A 20,549-nucleotide genomic window follows, 5' to 3' on the forward strand; every position below is an offset into this window, starting at 1 on the left:
TTGCTCTCTCTCTCTCTCTCTCAAAAATAAATAAGCATTAAGTGAGGACACTACTTATTCAGGGTGCTGGGCTGTTAGGATGGTGGGCTTTGGAGCCTGATATAGCTGCATCTGAATCCCTCTTCAGCTAGGTATATGTGGCATGGCTTTAGCTAATTACTGGGCATTATGATGAACGTGATCATTGTGTTCACAATAGCACAGATACAGTGTTCATTCACTTATTTATTCATTCCTTAAACAGCTACTGAATGGTGAATGGTAAGTTAAAGAGACTGTAAGTGGAATGACCCACAATTCTTGCTCCCGGGTAGCTCATAATCAAATGTTATTTACATTGCAAGACAGCTGCTTCATGGGGTGTGTGTGTATGTGTGTGTATGTACTGACAGAGGAAATTATCCAGATATACTCTAGAAGCTTTTTTTAAAGGGTTCATATATTCCTTTGTAATAAGAGACTCCCATTGCCTGGTTGGTCTTCTAAATAAACAAAGTAATGAATGACTTGTGGAGTGACAAGATACCTAGGTACTTTAATATTTCTCATCTGCTCATAACACCCAGGATGCCTAAATACTTAAAATTTTGCTTGAGGGTAAGTCACTCTTGTCAGAAATAATCTGTAGAACACAGATTTCAAGAAAATAAATTTCATATATCAGTACATAGCAGGGTCATTAGATGATTGAATTCACACATTAACCATATATTCAATGTTTATTTGGTTTCTACTTATGATAGATACTATACTAAACACTGGCAAATAATAGTGACTAAGATGGACACAGTCTTGAACTCATGATCCTCAGTGTCATGCTAGGGAAAGAGTTATCAATCAAGAAATCACATAGTGAAGATAAAGTCGCTACCGTGATCAGCACTATGAAAGGGAAGCCATTGGCCTTCGTAAGGGAGTATACTCAGAAACCTCTCACCCAACCGGAAGGGTAAAGGAATTTCCCTGGGCCAAGAAAGACTGAACAAAGGTATAGGGTATAAAACACTACCAATGAGTTGTAGGGGCTCCCGGTAAAGGGTGTTCAGCTCCTTCCAGTGAGAAGAAGCAAACTAAGAGGAAGGGAACACTTAGACTAGATGGAGCCTTCACGGAAGGATTTTGCATATTCTGAGCATGTTTTGAAAGCACTAAAATGAGGTGATCAGATTTTAATTTATACATCAAAAATTTACAAATGATGAAGAACAGGAAAAACAGTCTGTTGGGGTAAGGGAGAAGAGGGGGTCCTTGGGAAAAGAAGAAAATGAAAAAAAAAAGTATGGTGCTATTGAGTACAAGCAGGCCAAGTTTGGAACGTAGTTGTGGTTGGTTTTCTGACAATCTAGAGTGTTGGGCAACTATGAGAAGAGAAGCTGAAAGAGAAGAATGGCATGAGAAACTAGATAATTTCATGAACTTGCCTGTGTATTTAAAGAATATATATTCATACATACATTTATTTATTTATTTATTTATATTATTTATTTTTTCAACGTTTATTTATTTTTGGGACAGAGAGAGACAGAGCATGAACGGGGGAGGGGCAGAGAGAGAGGGAGACACAGAATCGGAAACAGGCTCCAGGCTCTGAGCCATCAGCCCAGAGCCTGACGGGGGCTCGAACTCATGGACCGCGAGATCGTGACCTGGCTGAAGTCAGACGCTTAACCGACTGTGCCACCCAGGCGCCCCTCATACATACATGTATTTAAAGGCACATGTAATTTTCTCATAGAAATATTTGAAGAATTAAAATAGAATGGTTTCTTACCTATTTACTATAAACCTGCACTTATTTCATTTTCTCATTCATGTTTTCTCAGTTGTATAAAATTACAAGAGCATTTTTACTTTTTGACTTTTACTTTGCATCTAAATATTTCTAAGAAATTAAGAATAATCACTTGCCTCTTCACATTTTTGTCTGTACTAGAAAAATAAGAACATAATGTTAAGGACATAAGCATGTATTTTCAATGAATACTTATTAATACTAATTTTTAAATCTGAATTTTGGGTGCCCCTGGGTGGCTCAGTCGGCTAAGCATCCGACTTTGGCTCCAGTCATGATCTTACGGTTTGTGAGTTCGAGCTCCGCATTGGGCTCTGTGCTGACAACTCAGAGCCTGAAGCCTGCTTCTGATTCTGTGTCTCCTCCTCTCTCTGCCCCTCCCCTGCTCATGCTCTGTCTCTGTCTGTCTCTCAATAATAAATAAACATTACATTTTTTTTTTAATCTGAGTTTTGTATTCATTTTCTTGACTGGGCTCCAACTCATTAGATCTACCCTTAACCCATTCATGCTGTGGCTGGAGTTTAGTTGTTGACTTATTTATTTTTTTAATGTTTATTTTTGAGAGAGAGAGAGAGAGACAGAGCACGAGTGGAAGGGAGCAGAGAGAAAGGGAGACACAGAATCCAAAGCAGGCTCCAGGCTCTGAGCTGTCGGCACCGAGCCCAATGTGGGGTTCGAACCCAGGAACTGTGAGATCATGACCTGAGCCAAAGTTAGACGCTCAACTGACTGAGTCACCCAGGCACCCCTAGTTGTTGACTTATTAAGAATACTGCTTCTTGTATAGCCCAGTTCTTCCAGGATCTCAAATAATAAACTAAATTTTTAAGGAAAAAAAAGTCAAATATAGGAGAGCAGGGGCAAAAATGATAGCACCCAGTCTTGCTTCCATGAATATGTGAAGTGTAAGCTAGCCACCAAAGTTATAGGCAATATTTCATTTGGACTATCTGTGACAACCTAATCAAATGTGGAGTTTGGAAAACTATAGGCTTTCCTATTTAACATGTTCTATATGTTGAATAACATTACCTCAAGGTAGAAAAAGTTTAGCAAAGATGCTATTTATTTTTTCCTTTGTTAACCTGAATATTCTTTTCCAGCCCTGCAGCCACTGCTGTGATTTCTCTGGCATTTGGACGCTACATTCTGGAACCATTTTTTATTCAGTGTGAAATTCCTGAACTTGCGATCAAGCTCATTACAGCCGTGGGCATAAGTGAGTATCATAGGTCTAAATATGAAAAGAAAAAAAAAAAAAGAGCAAAAGTGATTGATAACAAAGCTTCTTTAGACATATATGATGGGAATGCCTTCCACATCATGCTCTTTTCCCTTCAGTTCCTTGCCAAATTTATGTTGGAAAATAAAGAAAAGATTAAGGATTTGGAGTGATCCCTGGTATTACATTACATGTCAGTTTTGCATTGGGTCAATAGATATGATGGCCAATCTTCTGATATAGGCAAACAAAACCACCTTATTAGTAAAATAACAGTTCTCGTGGAGTACATGAGAAGAGAATTTTACAGATGAAAACCCAATTATTTCATGGGTTTTTGAATTAGAATTTTATCCTTTCTCACTGATAACATGTTACGTGATAACTCATTGTCACGGAGTGCTGTTCATGTGTAGGGTGGTGCATTGTGTTGATATATTTTATACTGTTAGCAAACTGTCACGCTCAGTGTTACGGTTTTAGCTGCCCGTTGATGGTCACGATCAAAAGTCTTCTTTTTCATATTCGCTTACTAGTAGCACTTCTCAAATTGGATCTCCAAGTTAGAAATTTGTTCACGTTTATCACCGTGCCCAAATTCTGGATATTTTTAAAAGAAATGGAAAAGGGGAACATGTACAACATTACCTAAGCAATATGAAGCCAAACCTTCGAATAGTATGGGAAACAATAATACTTCCAGATGATAATTGACTCAGTTTGAAGAATCACATGATCATGTTTGATTAAGTTTGAACTATTTGGAAATAGCAAGCAATGCAGGAATAACTAATTGTATACTTATGAAGAATTTTCAGTTAGGCGTGTCTAAGGTGTTTCAGTACAACGATGAAGAGAATGATGTACAGTGAGTGGTTCGTTTGCAGGAATTACACGTAAAAATATCTCTAGTGTAGATACATGTATTTTTGAACTTAGGTTCATCCCGGATTTCCTACTTTATCCACAACATGTACCCATTCTTCTTCTGTGAAATCTCTGAAGAAAGACAAAGAAAAATACTCAAAGTACATATATCTGAGTTTGGGAGAGGTAATGGCAAACTGAACTCATCATGCCCTTCATGCACACTGTAGTTGTGAGACTCAGGGACAAATCATTTAGCCTTTCACATCTCAGTATTCTTACCTGCAGATCCTGTGGAGTCTCAGAGAGTGTTTTGTGAGGATTGAATGATATTCACTGAGACAATGTATGTGTAGTGTTTAGGTCATGCCCGCAATTTATTCAGAACAATTACAAATGGTAGCTATTTATACTCTTGTGGGAAAACATCATTGGAATTTCCATGAGACCGGGGCCCTTTTACTGCCATATTTCCAGCCCTTCTCATGGCTCCTAGTATAGCGTTTGTGTTCAATAAATATTTGTTGCCTGATTTTTATGCGGAGAGATCTACGAAATTTTCTCTAGCAGAAAAGTCTACTCGTTAAACCTGGAGGATTACACGTGTTCAGTTTTCTCACGCAGCAGGACAATGGTGGGAAATGAAATACAGTTTGCTCAATGTGATATTCAGAACTAATACCATGAGCTTTTGTGGGATGAACTATCTTAGCATAGTAGTTACAGCTTAGGCTTTGAAGGCAAACAACCTGGAGTTGAAACTTAGTGTCACAATTTCTTAGTTGTGTGATTTGGAGCTAAATATTAAACCTTCTTAAGCATTACTTTATTTATTAGTAAGATACCTGTGAAAAGATAATCTGTCTTGGATGGCTGCGGAGAGGTGAAATTACGTCAGGTTTTTAAGGCCTTTAGCAAAGTGCCTTGCCCATAGAAAGTACTTAATATATCTGGTGTCCCACTGAAGGATTGGACTAATAGCCATTATTGTAACCATTATCTTGTCCCTCAAATAACTGAGGCAGAATCATACCATGATTATTATATTTGAAAAGAAGACAGAGGTCATCTCTTTGAGAGATTTGTAAATTTACAATAAAAGTTTTAAAAGGTATCTCTTGTGTGGGCATACGTATTTCTCAACTTAAAAAAGGTTATAATTAGCACGGGTTCAGTAGATTTTATGTAAACATAAATCTATAAATATTACCTGCTTTGGACTTGAAATGAGATAGATAACAGCAATATATTACTATTTTGGTAAGTCTAGATGGCTCTTTTTCCTTATCCCAATGCTATTACACTTTTTTGGAGGGAAAATCTGTATTTTGGAGGAGGAAATGGACACTGTACAGACCAAAATTTTGTCACTATTATAGGGAAGGATAACTACGTGTGTTCCAGTTTACCAAACTCCAGTAGTAGAGATTGGTGGTAAAATAGTTCACAAAGCCTGTGTTAATCTTGGATGAACCTAGACATTTTCTTCCATTTTTGCCATTGTTTATAACATTAGCTTAAAAGTTTTGATGTTCCATTTGCAACCTTGAGACTGTGAGGAATTGGGTTCCTATAATTTGGAGATTTCACTGAAAGAGAAAACAAGGTATTGTTATGACTCAGTGGTAGGTAATGTAAATCAGTGGTCTGTCTGGGACCCTGAAACTAACTTTAAGAAGAATTTAGCTTTAATGGGGCAACCAACCAGGGGTGGAGATGGAGACAGAGAAGGAGAAATGTACCGGGGGCAAATCTTTCACATTCCAAGTTGTTACATGTGAGTATGTGCTAAGGGTAGAGGGTTGGTGAGATGTAGAAAATAGAGTTTAACTGCATGAATTGCTTCCGTGTATTCTTTAGGGAAGGAAAGAGTTTGTGATCATTTGAAATGGCTAGTTCAAGTGTAGAAAAGAGAGGAAACCTGAAAGATCTTGCTACAATCAAGTCACAGAAAGAAAGATTTCAAGTTTTGTGAAATGTTGACCAAGCATTTGAGAAGGGACGCTGGGGTAGGAGTGGGCAGTTACTGAATGCTAATCGATCTGCCCTTTGTTTAAAGTACTGGGCTTCCTTGCTGTCAAATTAATAAAAATGAAAAGGTTTTGCTTATCCCAAATCCTTTCCATTCGAGTAAACATGTCAGGCACAGGGAAGTCGAGCTGGGAAATCTTAGGCATTTGCATCAGGTGCTCTCTGCTAGCCCAGTGTGGACATTACTCCCTTCTGTGCGACACCATCAAGTTTCACTGTCCTTGTGGCTTTGGTAAAAATTGAAGGATGTTCAATACTTAAAATGATATCCAGTCTTTTGTTCTGGTCTCCTGAAACTATTCCCTATGTAGGTATACAATTCAATGGCAGAATATTATGGTAAAAATACTTTCTTTAAAATATGAAATCTAGTGCCAGATCCATTCCTAACAATCTTCAATCCCAAGCTCCTTCCTGGCTTAGTGTGTATAGGTGAGTAAAGAGCCCCACCCTGCTTCTCATACCTTGCGGGAATAATTAGAGGAAGGAAGAAAATAACACCGTGAGTGCATTATAAGAACAAATTAGCCACTTCCATTACTATATGACTGTACTTTCTTTTCCCAAACTGTTTTCCTGCCATCACTGAATTGCATGAAAGAAAATCCAGGACCAGTTCTGAGCTAGCATTTCAAATATAGCTTGTGGAGTGGTTTTGCTTAAATATTCTGAAGACTGGCTATGCCTGCACCTTTTTTCACCATAGCTAAATTGCCAAGACAATGAGTTCTTAGGTAGGTATACATGGTATTGAAATATATAAGGACTGCAAAACAATAACCATATCCTTCTGGAGGATGACAAACAAAATGTGGGAAATTGCTGCCAAGGTAAACATGAACCTTAACAGCAAGAGGCAGAGCCACTAGGAGTTTGAAAGGACTAGGTGTATTAGTGAGATCATGTCTTTTGAGCTATTCCTGCATTATCACCTGTGAGCTAGGGGTAAAAGTGTGGACTCTGAGGTCAGTTTACCTAGGCTCCAATCCTGTCTTCACACTTACCTGTGTGAACATGAGCGAGTTAAATGCTATCTCAAGTTTCAGCTGCCCATCTGAAAAATTATGCCAGCAATGACGGTGACCACATCAAAGAGAGATAAGGATTAAATAACATTATCCACTAAAGTCTTTTGTACATCATCTGCCATATAGTAATAGTTTACAATTATTTGATGCTTGCATTTTTATCCCAGGCATTGAGATCCTAGATCTCTCTGGTTTTTAAAGATGTTTATAGCTAGAGGGGCTTATCCTCTCTGACAATTAGTTTGTTCAGGCAATGAATGCTAACAAAGAGAGTGGTAACTCAGGCAGATGTTATGAAAACCAGTGGACTGATCGACTTTAACTCACCATGCAGCATCCCTATATTTTCGATTTAGCATGAAACAGTCAGAAGCCAGAAGCCAGAGAGAACCTGAACCTGAGAGAAAACCCAGTATACCCAGCTGCAGTAATCTCACTCTGCAAATCCAAGATAGACTTGAATAGAGAAGTACGACAGAAACCTTGTCAGTCCTTAAATCCCAGTGTAAGTCCTTTGCGTTCCCCTAAACATCTTCTTCAGATACAGCTCCCTTCTAAAACATGTATTTCTTATCTCCAGGGCCGGTTGGTTGGTGGGTCGGTCAGTTGGTCGGTCGGTCTGTCTGTCTGTCTACCTATCTATCTATCTTTCATTCTTGCATTTCAGTTCTTAGCAGACTGCACTGTAAGTAAGTAAATAAAAATTATTATCACGGTATTTTCATTTGGGCGAGAGAAAAAGCCAAGTTGATATAAATATTTTCTAATTGTGAAATTTACAATTATTATTCAAATGAAGTAAAGCTAAGTAGGACCACAGAACTTACTCAAATTTCTTTTATTACAATGTGGGTAGATAGTCTGTAAAAACAAAGAAGATATGATGTTTTCAGAAACATAGAAAGCTCTTGCATTTAGTGAATCCCAAATCCCCTTTTCAATATTGTTGGATAAGCAACATATGTATTAAATTTCTGTGTAAAGACACATGATGAAGCAGCATTTCTAGTCACTCGAGGACCTTCACAGTGCCCTGTACTTGCTGCCTTGTTACTTGTTAAGCCTTATCCTTCAGGGTCATAAAGGTACATCTCAGCTGGAATTTGGTGTACCAAATAATGAGTGCAATGTCTGCATGTTCAGATAATGTGAAGTTTTGAGAAACCTTTGAGAGAAATCAGTTTTAACCAGAATTTTTTCTTCAGCTGCCTGAGAGGAAAGCAAGGTGAGATTATCAATTCATAAGATTGCTTTGATTTTTCTAAGAACACTTTGCAAAGTATAAAAGAAACCCAAATGCTCACTTTTTTTCTCTTTCAATAGACATTAAGACTTACACTCTTTATGAAAGTAACAAATCCTCTTTCCTCTTCTCAGATAGAGGTTCCCAAAATAAGAATGCCTCTTTCTCTCTCCCCCCTCCCTCTCTTTCTTTCCCTCTCTCCCTCTCTCCTTTCTCCCATCCACCTTTATTTTCTCCTTCCTCCCTCCTTCCCTCCCTCCCTCTTCCCTTGTCTTGTCTTGCCTTCCCTTGCCTTCCCTTCCTTCCCTTCCCTTGCCTTCCCTTCCCTTGCCTTCCCTTGCCTTCCCTTGCCTTCCCTTGCCTTCCCTTGCCTTCCCTTGTCTTGTCTTGCCTTCCCTTGTCTTGTCTTGCCTTCCCTTCCCTTCCCTTCCCTTCCCTTGCCTTCCCTTGCCTTCCCTTGCCTTCCCTTGCCTTCCCTTGCCTTCCCTTGTCTTGTCTTGCCTTCCCTTGCCTTCCCTTCCCTTGCCTTCCCTTCCCTTGCCTTCCCTTCCCTTGCCTTCCCTTCCCTTGCCTTCCCTTCCCTTGCCTTCCCTTGCCTTCCCTTGCCTTGCCTTGCCTTGCCTTGCCTTGCCTTCCCTTCCCTTCCCTTCCCTTCCCTTCCCTTCCCTTCCCTTCCCTTCCCTTCCCCTCTTTCTCTTTCTCTTTCCTTTGTACTTTTTTTTTCCCTATATACAACTCTTTTCTATTGTGGAGTACTTTCAGAAATAGTGTTTCAGGTTTTAGGAGCTCTATTTAAAAGAAAGCAGTGCTCTTTTGTTGGTGGTAGGAACATAAGTCCAGTTTTTTTTTTAGGTCAGTGTTGTCCCTTTAACTAAATAATGCTCTTCATATGATGACTCATTTATCACAGTCATTTGTATAGAAAAAAAGAAAGGGATAAGTGGATGATGAAATGGGGAACAGAGCTGCATTAAATTATTTCCAACATGTAAGTGCTTTATGTTGGAGAAAGAAAAATAATTTATTTTTTATCCTTCTCTGACAAAGTAATGCACTCTGCCATTAACAATGGACCTGCTTTTCTTCATGTTTTTAGCTTCAAACATAGGTAAAATACTTCCCTTAGCCTCGCATGGATCCTATATGGGTTCCAGCCTTCCTGATCATTCTTATCATTACTCCTTTGAGGACATTTCTTCATTAGTAGTCTCCTGTTTAACTTTGTGTGGGATCTCCTGATCCCTTATTTTCCCATCTTTGAGATTTTTCAAAAATGAAAATTGCTTTATTGATTTTCACTTTAAAAAGCTGCAGGTCCATTATAAAAATTATTAAATGTAGAAAAAGAATACAAATTGAAAATTACTGGCTATTCCATCATCTATAAATACCTTCTGTTAATGTTTGGTAAACACTGTTTCAGATTCCCCCCCCCCCCTTTATATCTCTCTGCCTTTGTGTCTCCATTCATCCAACCATCCATCCATCCATCCATCCATCCATCCTTCTCTCTGTAACTTGCTGTATTGGTCAGAAATATATCATGAATATCCTTTCGTGCAATACATATTTAACTGCATCATGATTTTAAATGGTTACATAACAAATCATTAAAAAAAGTGTACTTAGTCTTCCTTTAGGGGTCTAGGTTATTTTTAAATTTTTGCCATTACTGTATATGTTGTATGTCGATAACATTTCACTGATTCTAAAATTCTGAAATGAGCTAGTGATTATATGAAGCAGTGGAAAACTATGGAGATACCTGATTACTGTAGAATATGAATACTTCCTATTGCAACTTGAATTATAAAAATCCTGTGTTTTGTTTTATCCCCTGAGAAGTATATTCATACATTTGTGTTATTTGCTTAGGAGGGATACACCTTTTTAAAAAATAAAGCTTAAAGATAATACCTGCAAATATCAGGTATGAAACAGCTTTGGAGGGGTGGTATAACACTGAATATTAACTATCAGAAAGAGCATAAAGTTGAATTCCATGGTCTAGAAGAACCTCTAGAAGTTACTCAGCAGAGGATAGGAGGCAGAGTCAGAGTATCGTCATTCATTTCATGCATTCTTGCCTGAAGGTAGTTTTTTTTTCTTTTTTTCTTTTTTAACTAAGGATCCAACTCAATCATTTATTCAATAAAACTGTGTTGATTATCTTTCCAGGGTCAAGTATAGAGTTGAACACAAGCAATACAGAGATCAAATATACTTGTTCTAGTCTCCAGATTCTCATGGTCTACCACATGGGAAAAGTGGATAGTTGAGTGCTACTCAGGAAACTAGACAGCATCAGTAAGAAAGGGAAATTCTGCTGGCTTCACACCCAAGGTGTGTCCTAGACTGGGAACTCTTTTGGACTCATTAACTTACAACTTTTTTTTCCAAGTTCCCCAAACACATTTTGGAAGCCTATATTTTTAAGGAAGGTTGAAAGTCAGTCGTTCATGTGCTGATTGGAAACTGGGGAGGAAAACCAAAGAGTGCTAGATAGGGCTAGTTTTGAGAGTGAAGAATAGAGTTGTAGCCAACTTCTTGACATCTCACCCCTTCTTGAGTGGGTCCATACTGGCAGGTGCATATGGGTAACATCATCACAGAAGGAAGTAGTTGTCTGACCTACCAAGCTAGAAAGTCATATTCAGCAATTTGATTGAATATTGTGATGACTTCAGGGTTTTGTTAGAAGATACTTTTATCTGATTTTTAGGAAACTATAATATATGCCCAATCTTATTGACATATACAAAAAATGAGATAAATTTTTACTGTCCATTGGTTTTATTTCGAGCATCTCAAACTTCAATGTGCATAAAAACCACCTAGAGATCTTGTTGAAAGGTATCTATTAGGTCAGGGGCAGTGCCCGAGATTTCACATTTCCAAAATGCCTCTAGGTAATGCCAACTTTGCTGATTAATGGATGGCACTTTGAATAGCGAGGTCTTCATGTCTTCATGCCAATGAGAATTCACCTTTGTAACTTTCATTTATTTGTTGCAGCTGTAGTGATGGTCCTAAACAGCATGAGTGTCAGCTGGAGTGCCCGGATCCAGATTTTCCTAACCTTTTGCAAGCTCACAGCAATTCTGATAATTATAGTCCCTGGAGTTATGCAGCTAATTAAAGGTATGGACTGGAAAGTAAATGCTTTTTAAAATACGTATCTGCTTTTGATCTCTTCTAGCCCTAACTTTTGCTTGTACTAGCAGAATCCCTTAATTAGTCTCTGCTTGTGGAACTTAGACTCTATACTGTCATCTAATTGATTTGAAAGACGGTTGCGTTGGGGTGTGTTGGTATTTACAGCTGAATGGCAACAAGAAGATTAAGACTGGGCCAAGCAACAAATAAGGCGTTAATGAATTCTCTCCATCTATAACTCTTTGGAGTGAAACTCAAAGTGGAAAAAAAAATTGCAATTAGTTTTAACTACAGATACCTATATCCTCTTAGTTTACTTTAAAATAGTTCAATGATAGTAATAAAGACTAGAGAAGACAGGATATCTGGAAAATGATGAAAGATGACCAATAATTCTCTTACTCTATGGCTATTACCTGCTTTTATCTTGAGAATAGAGTCTTGACAGAAAGGGAGTCAGATATGGGACTAGCATTCCTAAAAACCAAATATTATCTGACAAAAAAAGTTGTAAAACTTAATTTTATTGTTACATTAACAATAATTAGGAGCTGCTAATTGTCCATTTATGAATAGAAGATCTTGGAACTGTCCTGGCTCAATGTTTGCATCAATCCATCAACTTCAGCCAACTCAGAGGAGATACGATAAAGATTTTAATGCCATGGCTTACACTAAAGAAAGAGAAGACATGAGCTCGCTCTTCCAATTCACATTGGTCCCCATAGAGCTAGCCTGCTCATTTTATCTGATCAATTAGAAATGCAGAGAAAATAATCTGTTTTATTGCTGCTTTCTTTTTCTGGGCTAACTTGTTAGTCTTCTGTAAGGGGTTTCTTCCATTTGTGGAAAGTGCAGAGACTCTGAGTTGTTGACCCTACTTTAGTTCTAGTTTAGGTTCCAAAAGATGATGTACTATCCTTTAAAACTAAGATCTTTTTTTCTTTTTGGTGTAATATAAGACTATAGTCATTTTTTTTTCCACCTATTGATATATGTATGAAGTGAGGTTTTCCAAAGGTTATTTTATTGCAAATTCCTTAAGAGCAGAGATCAGAGTGTATTTTTTGGATCGTTTTTGACACTTGAAATAGTATGATCTTTTAATTAATACGTATGCTATCAGTGCTTAATGTGAACAGGCTTCCTCTTCTAGTTCACCTAGTAGAGAAATACCATAAGAATATTACTACATTTAAAGTAAATTTTAATATTTTGGAGATCATTTTTAGCAGGTGTATTTACTCTATTACTACAAAATGTTGATTTTCTTTCTAACTTAATCACATATTTTCACATTAATTTGAAACTCCAGGAAGAGAAAAGCTTTATAGATACAGATTATGCACTTATTTACACTCTAATAAGATCTTGAAAATATTTGTGTGGTCTATATTTATTTATGAGGATTTGGTAAACTTTCCTTTGAATATTATGATTTTCATATTCCGAGACCTCTCTTATGCAGCCAAAATATTCCTGAAGTTTAGAAAAGCCTGTCTTTTGTAATATTTTAAAATGACATTTTTTAGGATTTATGTTTTAGGACCTGGTCTTTAACAAAGTTTAGTTCTTTTCTTGATTATTCAGTACTGTACTCTTAGAATATTATCTCTTTTGGCCAAGGAGACAATAGGTCATGATAAAAGAATATTCAATAGATATTTTTATCTGAGCCCCAGTATTATATTTCCCTTCTATGAGGCATTTCTAATTCACTGTGTCATTTTTTTTTAAATGAACTATATTTTGGAACTGGACACTTTGAGGGAAAAATTATTTAGCACACAATCAACTTTCTCCATTTTTAGTCTCAAACTCATACTTATTATATTAATATATATTGTTGTCTGGGCAACCCAGGTAAGAATTGAGATTTGAGTGAAGAGAGGGTCGTAATCACATACATCATCCAACTTCCATCCTCCTTTTATTTACTTAAGTGAAGACCAATTTTGAAACAAAGTCACATTTCCACTTTGGGTGATCTCATTTGCTATTTCTTTGGGAAAGAGACTTTTTTGTATTTAACTTTGAATATGGCTGAATAAATCTGAATTTTGGTAGGGTTTTTCTTGGTAGTTATCCAAAGATACACATGAAAAAGGCCCAGTATCATTCATGAAGTAGGGAAAAATGTTCAGAATTAAAGCATTCAGTCCACATGTTGATGCTAATTTGTTAAAATCTATCCATTTTAAAATTTAGTATAATTCCTTTTCAGTGTTTGTAAAAGGAAACTACGTCATTCTCTAAGACGTAGTATTAGTGGACTTTCTCCATAAAGGCCAGACAGTAAATATTTTCAACTTTACGTGCTATACAGTCTGTGTCACGACTACCCAATTCTGTTGTTGCAGGGTGAAATCAGCCATAGACTGGTAATATCAATCCTAATACACAAACAAGTAGGCCTAGCTGTGCTCCAATAAATTTTATTAACACGGAAGCTTTGAAAGGCCAGATTGGGCCCACAGGGTTTACCAACAATGGTGGATGCCTAATAGATTACAGGTTGAAAACAGAAAGAAGAAAGAAAGTTAAATGATAGGATATGAGAAGGTGGTTCTTAGGGTTTTTTGCTACCCTCCTCATTGAGAGTAGACCTGTTGATATTTCTTTCCAAGTATAGAAGACAGAGCAGTCTGCCAGCAAGATGAGACACTTTGGCATGAACATTATTTTGTGTTAAGAACAATCCAAACCCAGTAGATCAGGAAACACTTTTACTCCATCCCCCTCAGCTACCTGTTTATACCAGGAAGAGAGCTATTAACAGAGATTCTTTTTTACTTAAGAGACTCATGTGCATAACAGGGCACTTTTGTTTTCCAAACATCTCCTTTATCTTCCTGCAAATGTCTTTCCCCCCTTTGTATCCTCAGAAATGCTACCCCTCTTCTTAGCTCATTTAAGTATCATATTGTCTCACTGTCTTTGGAATCTCCATGTCTGTGGAGGGTTCCCCATACGTACGTTTACTAAATTTGATTTTCTCCTGTTAATCTGCCTCATGTCAGTTTAAGTGTTAGTCCAGCTAGAAGGATATGGAAGGGTAGAGGAAATTCTAGCTTCCCAACACAAGCTTTACATTATCTCATTTAAAGAATTCTACTATACTCCTATGAACTATAGCTTACAGAGAATTCTTTAGTCTTCTTTCATGCTCAAACTCTAAAAGAGCAGAGGCACCTCAAACAAGGAAATGGTTTTTAAATGCTATTTTCCTCTTTGCTATAATTTTATTAGAAAAGAAATGTGAAGTAGTTAGTGTTAGTGGTGATCCATATACTTTTTGGGCCTCCTCCTCTAGAATGGAATAAAGTATTAATAGATAAATCTGGCAATGAGCAGGGAGTGAGAAATCTGGACCTGAACAGCATAGTTCATCCCCAACCCTCCCATTTCCTTCCCCATGTTTATGGCTTATTCTTTGAAAAGTCCTAAAATCTTTCTATTCTCATTGCAGGGCAAACACAACACTTTCAAGATGCCTTTTCAGGAAGAGATGCAAGTATCATGGGGTTGCCACTGGCTTTTATTATGGGATGTATGCATACGCTGGCTGGTAAGTTGACATCTCTAGATCTGGTGGGTTTGTATGGGTCAGTGATTCCTTCAAGTAGTTTGGCTAAGTGCCAAGCAAAGTGCTAGACAGTGTGAATAACCACAATCCAGCACAATCTACTTTTTCTTAAAGTGAGAAAGATGGTGTGGCTTCCTCCACCAGGGCAATTACCGTGCATATGACAACGAAAACATAACTGAGTTTTTCAGTCAAGGTGACTATTAGATTTAGCCTGGTGTTGTAAAAAAACAAACAAATGTGGGCCTTAATGTTACTGAAAGATCTATCACAGCCATTAAGTCAGGAAACAATGGGTGAGCCCTGGTGCATGTTGCCAAGACCAACTACTCCATCCTGGTGACTCCTGAGGGGGCTGGACAAATTGAAAGTACACCTCCTGTGCTGAGCTTGCCAACACTGTTGCCGAACAAACTTGGATAAACGTGTCACAAGAGAAGCCAAATGCAATGAGGGTTTGGAAAAGAGGAAGAGAGAAATTGTTTTGGGTGCTGGCAGTGGGGGGAGGTGACAAGCTCAAGTGTTAACAATCCACCTCTCCACCGGTAAGAAGGACACCTAGAATTTTATAGGGAGAGGTTGGAGCATCTGTGCAAAAGAGCGGACAGTGGGTATGTTTTCAGTCCATGATCATGGGTAGGGACGGGGGATGTGTGGGGTGTGGTCTTCTAGGCATTCCGTTGCTATCAGGGGCTTTTCTGGTCTGGTGGTTAGAATGTTCTGGTCATTGCAAAATGTCTTTGTCAATGCCTCAGAAAGTGCGATAAGAAATAAGCACAATGGGTTTTAGTTAGAGCATGAGTTAAATGGTCTTATCTATTTCCGGTTTAACTGCTGGGGTCTATGAGCAAGAGGGCTTGCTGACATTAAGAACCAATACAAATCACTTAGAAGTCTGTATCAGTGAGGACATAACAGTGCCACGGGAAATTAGAGATGAGTTCTTTGCTTGTCAAAAGGCCTTTCAGCTGAAGCTCCAAGGTTGTTTGTGATAGTGATTAATTGATTTTTCTCTGTTTTCCCATGAGAATGAAATAATTCAGATATAGAAATAAGTAAGATGTACCCAGGAGGTAAAATGGTACTCTAAAGGCAGGGTAGGAAAACTAAGATAATGAATCAGGCATAGTAGATAATCTACGTTTTACTGGTTCTTACAAATTCCTTAAATTTCCTCCACATTTGAAAAATAAAGTATGCAGCAAAAATGATTAAAATCACTCTGCCAGGGGTACATTGCCTTTGTGCTTTCCAACTGTGATAACCATTCTGGTTGAAGCATTAGAACTTTGTTCTAATTTATGCCTTACTTTATTCAATAACTTGAATAACAATACTCATGGATAAGAATGGGATTTTCTCTAATTAAATTTTATCGATGTAAGATTCAGTTGAAGTGACCTATTACGAGAAAGCCTACCAGGTAGCAAAGTATTGCTTAAGCATCAAAATCTTTGCAGTAAAATTACATTTCACAGTTTTGGCATAATTAGTGGCAAAATCTCATTATTATTTTTGGAGCTTACTAGTGTACAATTTTAGCTATGAGAGTGTTCTGTAAACATAAAAATAGTATCAGGAAACCACACTAGCTCAAAAATTATGTAACTGCATTACAAATGCAAATAAAATGTACTTTCATTCCTTTACTGTTTAGATTCGTACCTTCCAGCTAGTGCATGGAATATAAAGATGCATTTCAAAATAAATGGAATGTTTACCAGATAAATCTCAATGAATTATGAAAATATAGCATTAGAGGAAAATCAGGAGGGTACAGGAACTTAAAAAAACTTTAACCTAGCTTTGAAAGACATTCAAAGATTGTAGCTCTAAGTAGTATAGTGTAAAATATTTGTATATTCAAGAAATATTCTTATAGCCATTGTGTGTGTTAATCTTGAATCACACAGCATGTTGAAATCTTTTTAGTTTGTCCAAAGCACAATGTGATGCTGGGCAGAGAGAACAGAGTTGTGATCATAGGGTTCGTAGCAGAATCAACTATTCTATGGCCATTCAGCTTGGATCAAAGCTCTGGTGCCCTGGGGCAGCAGCCAAGCTACTGGGAAGGGCACCCAGAGACCAGAGTGAAGTGGGGAAGTGATAGAAGCTTTCAGCTAGAGCCAAGTGTTGGGAGCCCAGCAATATTCACTCAGGAATGTGGAATGTGGAGATAGTCACAAGGGAGATTTGAGTAATTCTATTGAATGAAGTTTCTTTTGCCTGTGACTACCATGCATCTGTTCCCACGGATCTTAAAATACTCTTCTACCCAACTCACTCTCCCACTACCAGCACCAAATATTCAGGTCACCTGCTTCATGTAGAGCAAACCTTCTCCACTTCTGTAGGCTTTGAGAGCTGATCGATTTCTCCATTTCTCTCACTCTTTTCATTTGAATTATCTTATTATCTGAATATTTTGTTTGATTGATGGCTGAACCCAACATGTGCCTCTCGTTAAAAGGAGTTAAGAAAGCAATTTAGGTGATACGGATCAACTTTCTTTAGCAATTCATGAAGTGGGTAGTCTCCACTTTCAAGAGTCCAGAGAAGGGCAAAATGGGATGGAAGACAGGGAACTTTTATAGGATGGGCTTAAATTAGAATTAATTAGAATTCTTAGAATTGTTTCAAAGAATAAGGAACAAGAAAGAGAAAGATAGAAAATGAATAAGGAACAAGGAAATAAAGATAGATCCCAGAGTTGGTGTTTGGGGACTGAATGGCCCTGTCTTGGGCCTAGAAGTTATTTCAATTTCTGTTTACAGGGAAAGTGGGGTTTACGTGAACTTTTGTTTATACTTTTACGCATATAATCCTCATATCCACTCCCTATTTTAAGAACAGAAAACTGTTGATTTTCTCATATTCTTAAGGGATCAATTCTAGTACTAGAAATTAAGCCAGGATTTTAAATGGAATGTTATCTGATACAAGTGGTTTGTGGAGAGACAGATAAGTAACTGTATTTCTATAACAAGGTTTTTATGCTACCTGAATGCTGCTTTGTGGATAGGCAGAAATAATCTGGTTGTTAATCTATGGCCATCAGTCTTAGAAAAAGGAAGCTGTGTTTAGAAGAACAGTCTGTCGGTTTGGAGTTCCAGAGGAAAAGTTAATATCTGGCTGTAAATGGAACAAGATGGAGACTAAAAGAGTTCACAGAGAGGGGTATTATTCCCTTCCCAAATGTGATCCTGCCTCTCTGACCTCTGTCTGTCTTTCATGGTATAATTACAAGACTAGGTGGCGGAATTATAAATGAGGCACTGTAATGAGCCTCTGCTCTCTGTGCTGCTGCTGTGACAACGTTTGATGCAAACAAAAGTGTGGGGGGCATTGCAAATAAGTCAGACAGAAGCAGCCACTGTCATCAGAACTCAACCACCTAGGGTGTAAGTAAAAGCAGCAAGACCTTTGTTGTCCAGGAGGCCTTGCTCTGTTAGCAATTCAACTCCTCCATGGTGAATGGGAAAAAGATCCTGCCAAACCTTGGGTCTGAATAAAGTAGGCTTTTGGCCATGAGGAGTGCAGAACCTTTTTAGAATGATGAAAACTCCTTCACAGAAACATGATTAGGGGGAAAGAAATCATTAACCCAGCCAGGTCACAGAGTTGGGTCAGAGCAACTTTAATATCATCGCCAATGTCTGCATTCAGAGAGATAGGTCTGCCAGTGTTCCCTGTGGCCCAAGGGAACTCAACCAATTTCAGTCCCATATCCTGATCCAAAGCTAAATATTGCTTGGTGGGATTTTTTTTTAAACTGTGTAATAGAAAGTTTTCCGGTGTCTTTCTTCTCCCTTTTAAATCCTATCCTCTAGTGGATTTAGTCTTTCGAAAGCACCTGCTGGGATTATTTTGTACCATTGTGTCAAATCTAATCTAAAGAATAAGCTTCTTTTTAAAATAATTCACATAGTTGGGTACTGGGATGCATTCACAGCTTTGTGGTGCTTTTTATACACAATTATGGAAGAGCTGAAACAATAGATCTTGTGAACATTCTCTAGAGGCCTTGAGGAGATGTACAGCAAGGAGAATGCTATGGACTCATTGCTGGAAACTAGGAGAGCATAAAGGTGTATTTCCCATAGGATGTGAATGTTTGGACCAAAATAGGAAGCTTTCTCCTTTGCACCCCCACCCAGCCTTTTCCTTTTCTCTATTCTCTGGAGCTATGGCAAATATTTGAAATTGTGGCCTCCCCCCCCCCCCACAAATATTTCCTTTCTTGCTGTAAACATTGTTGGAAAACACCAGTTTCTAAAACAACTATTAAGAAGTAACTGGATATTTTTGACGTGAGAAACCTGGAAACTCTCTCTCTCTCTCTCTCTCTCTCTCTCTCCTCTCTCTGTGTGTGTGTGTGGTGTGTGTGTGTGGGTGTGGTTTGTTTCATTTTGGGGGGATTTTTTTTTCTTTTTTTTCCCCTGCATGTTCTTCCTGTATTTCCCATTGCTTTGGCCTTATAAAACACATGAAATCCCTCAGAGTGCATATTCCAGATATAAGTATTGATTGTTACTTGCCTTCCTGGTATAACTACAGCCTCTATTTTTAGAAACTTACTCTCCAGTCATTAAAAAATATCCTTGGCTGCTAACTTTTTAGATCACCTTTATTGCTACTGTTCTGTCAGCTATTCAAATGTTTCTACTTAAGACACAGTCCTTAAAATATTAGACGTCTTCACCTTGTTAAAAGATAAACTGAAGCGTATTAAAATTTTAAGACTTTATTTGAGCAAAAAATCAATTTGAATCAGGCAGCATTTAATCTAGCAGATAGAATGGAGCTCAGAGGAACTGTACAAAATGAAAGACTTTTACAGGCAGAAGGGAGAAGGAACAAAGAAGTTAGTGTAGGCAAAAAAGCAGTTGGTTTTTGCAAGGTTACTTTCATTTAAACGATGACAGAGATCTATCAGGCAGATTACCTAACTAGTACTAATCAAGTGATTCCTGAGTGGCTGGTTTAAAGTTCCGTTATTGGGAGAGTTGAAACTATAATTGCCTTGGCTTGGTGTTGTGGAGCTTAGCATAAGTGACTCCATTTGGAGCTTATTGTCTAGTGTTTAACAACCATGAACATCAACTTTCTACTTGTGAATTTAGATGGGTTTTATAAAGATGGGATAAGACAGGTTTTCTCATTCTTGTTTTAAGCTATGACATACTTGATATTAAAGTCTGTTGGGCTAATATTCTAGCCGTTTGGTTTTAGGTTATAGAAAATTCATACTTATAGACCCAAGCTTCTGTGTACCTATATTTAATAGCTATTTTATCTTCCATGGAATAAGAGAAGAGAAAAGTGTTTTGAAAATATGACTTTTTTATTTTGTGGAAATGCCCTAAATGTATGAAATGAAGAAGAGAAATGTCTTTGTCTTCATATGTTTAGCTCTCCGTTATGATCTCTTAGCTTTCCCATCTTCGCAATTAAATTATCTATATTGCTTGTTTGAGGATGGAGTCTGCCTCGGTCATACATCTTAGAGCCTTGAAAAAGAACTATAAGGGCTTAAAAGAGTATCCAGCAATCCCTTTAGATTGGAAAAAGAAGTCAAGGTTGCAAGGTGGTAGACATTTCTGGGTGGGGTGAGTAGAGTC

The 20,549-nt window shown here is 37.8% G+C and overlaps 1 protein-coding gene across 1 annotated transcript in view; it reads left to right on the plus strand.

Annotated features, from left to right (window-relative positions):
• The window catches only part of SLC7A11 (solute carrier family 7 member 11), an 86,496-nt gene that overhangs the window by 17,406 nt on the left and 48,541 nt on the right, over positions 1 to 20,549 (plus strand). The window contains 4 exon segments of the mRNA XM_030314478.1: positions 2,899 to 3,014; positions 11,202 to 11,327; positions 14,812 to 14,874; positions 14,877 to 14,910. Of these exon segments, the coding sequence (XP_030170338.1) occupies positions 2,899 to 3,014; positions 11,202 to 11,327; positions 14,812 to 14,874; positions 14,877 to 14,910 (339 nt within the window).

Source organism: Lynx canadensis, chromosome B1 (assembly GCF_007474595.2).
Source record: "Lynx canadensis isolate LIC74 chromosome B1, mLynCan4.pri.v2, whole genome shotgun sequence".
NCBI classification, from domain to species: Eukaryota; Metazoa; Chordata; class Mammalia; order Carnivora; family Felidae; genus Lynx; species Lynx canadensis.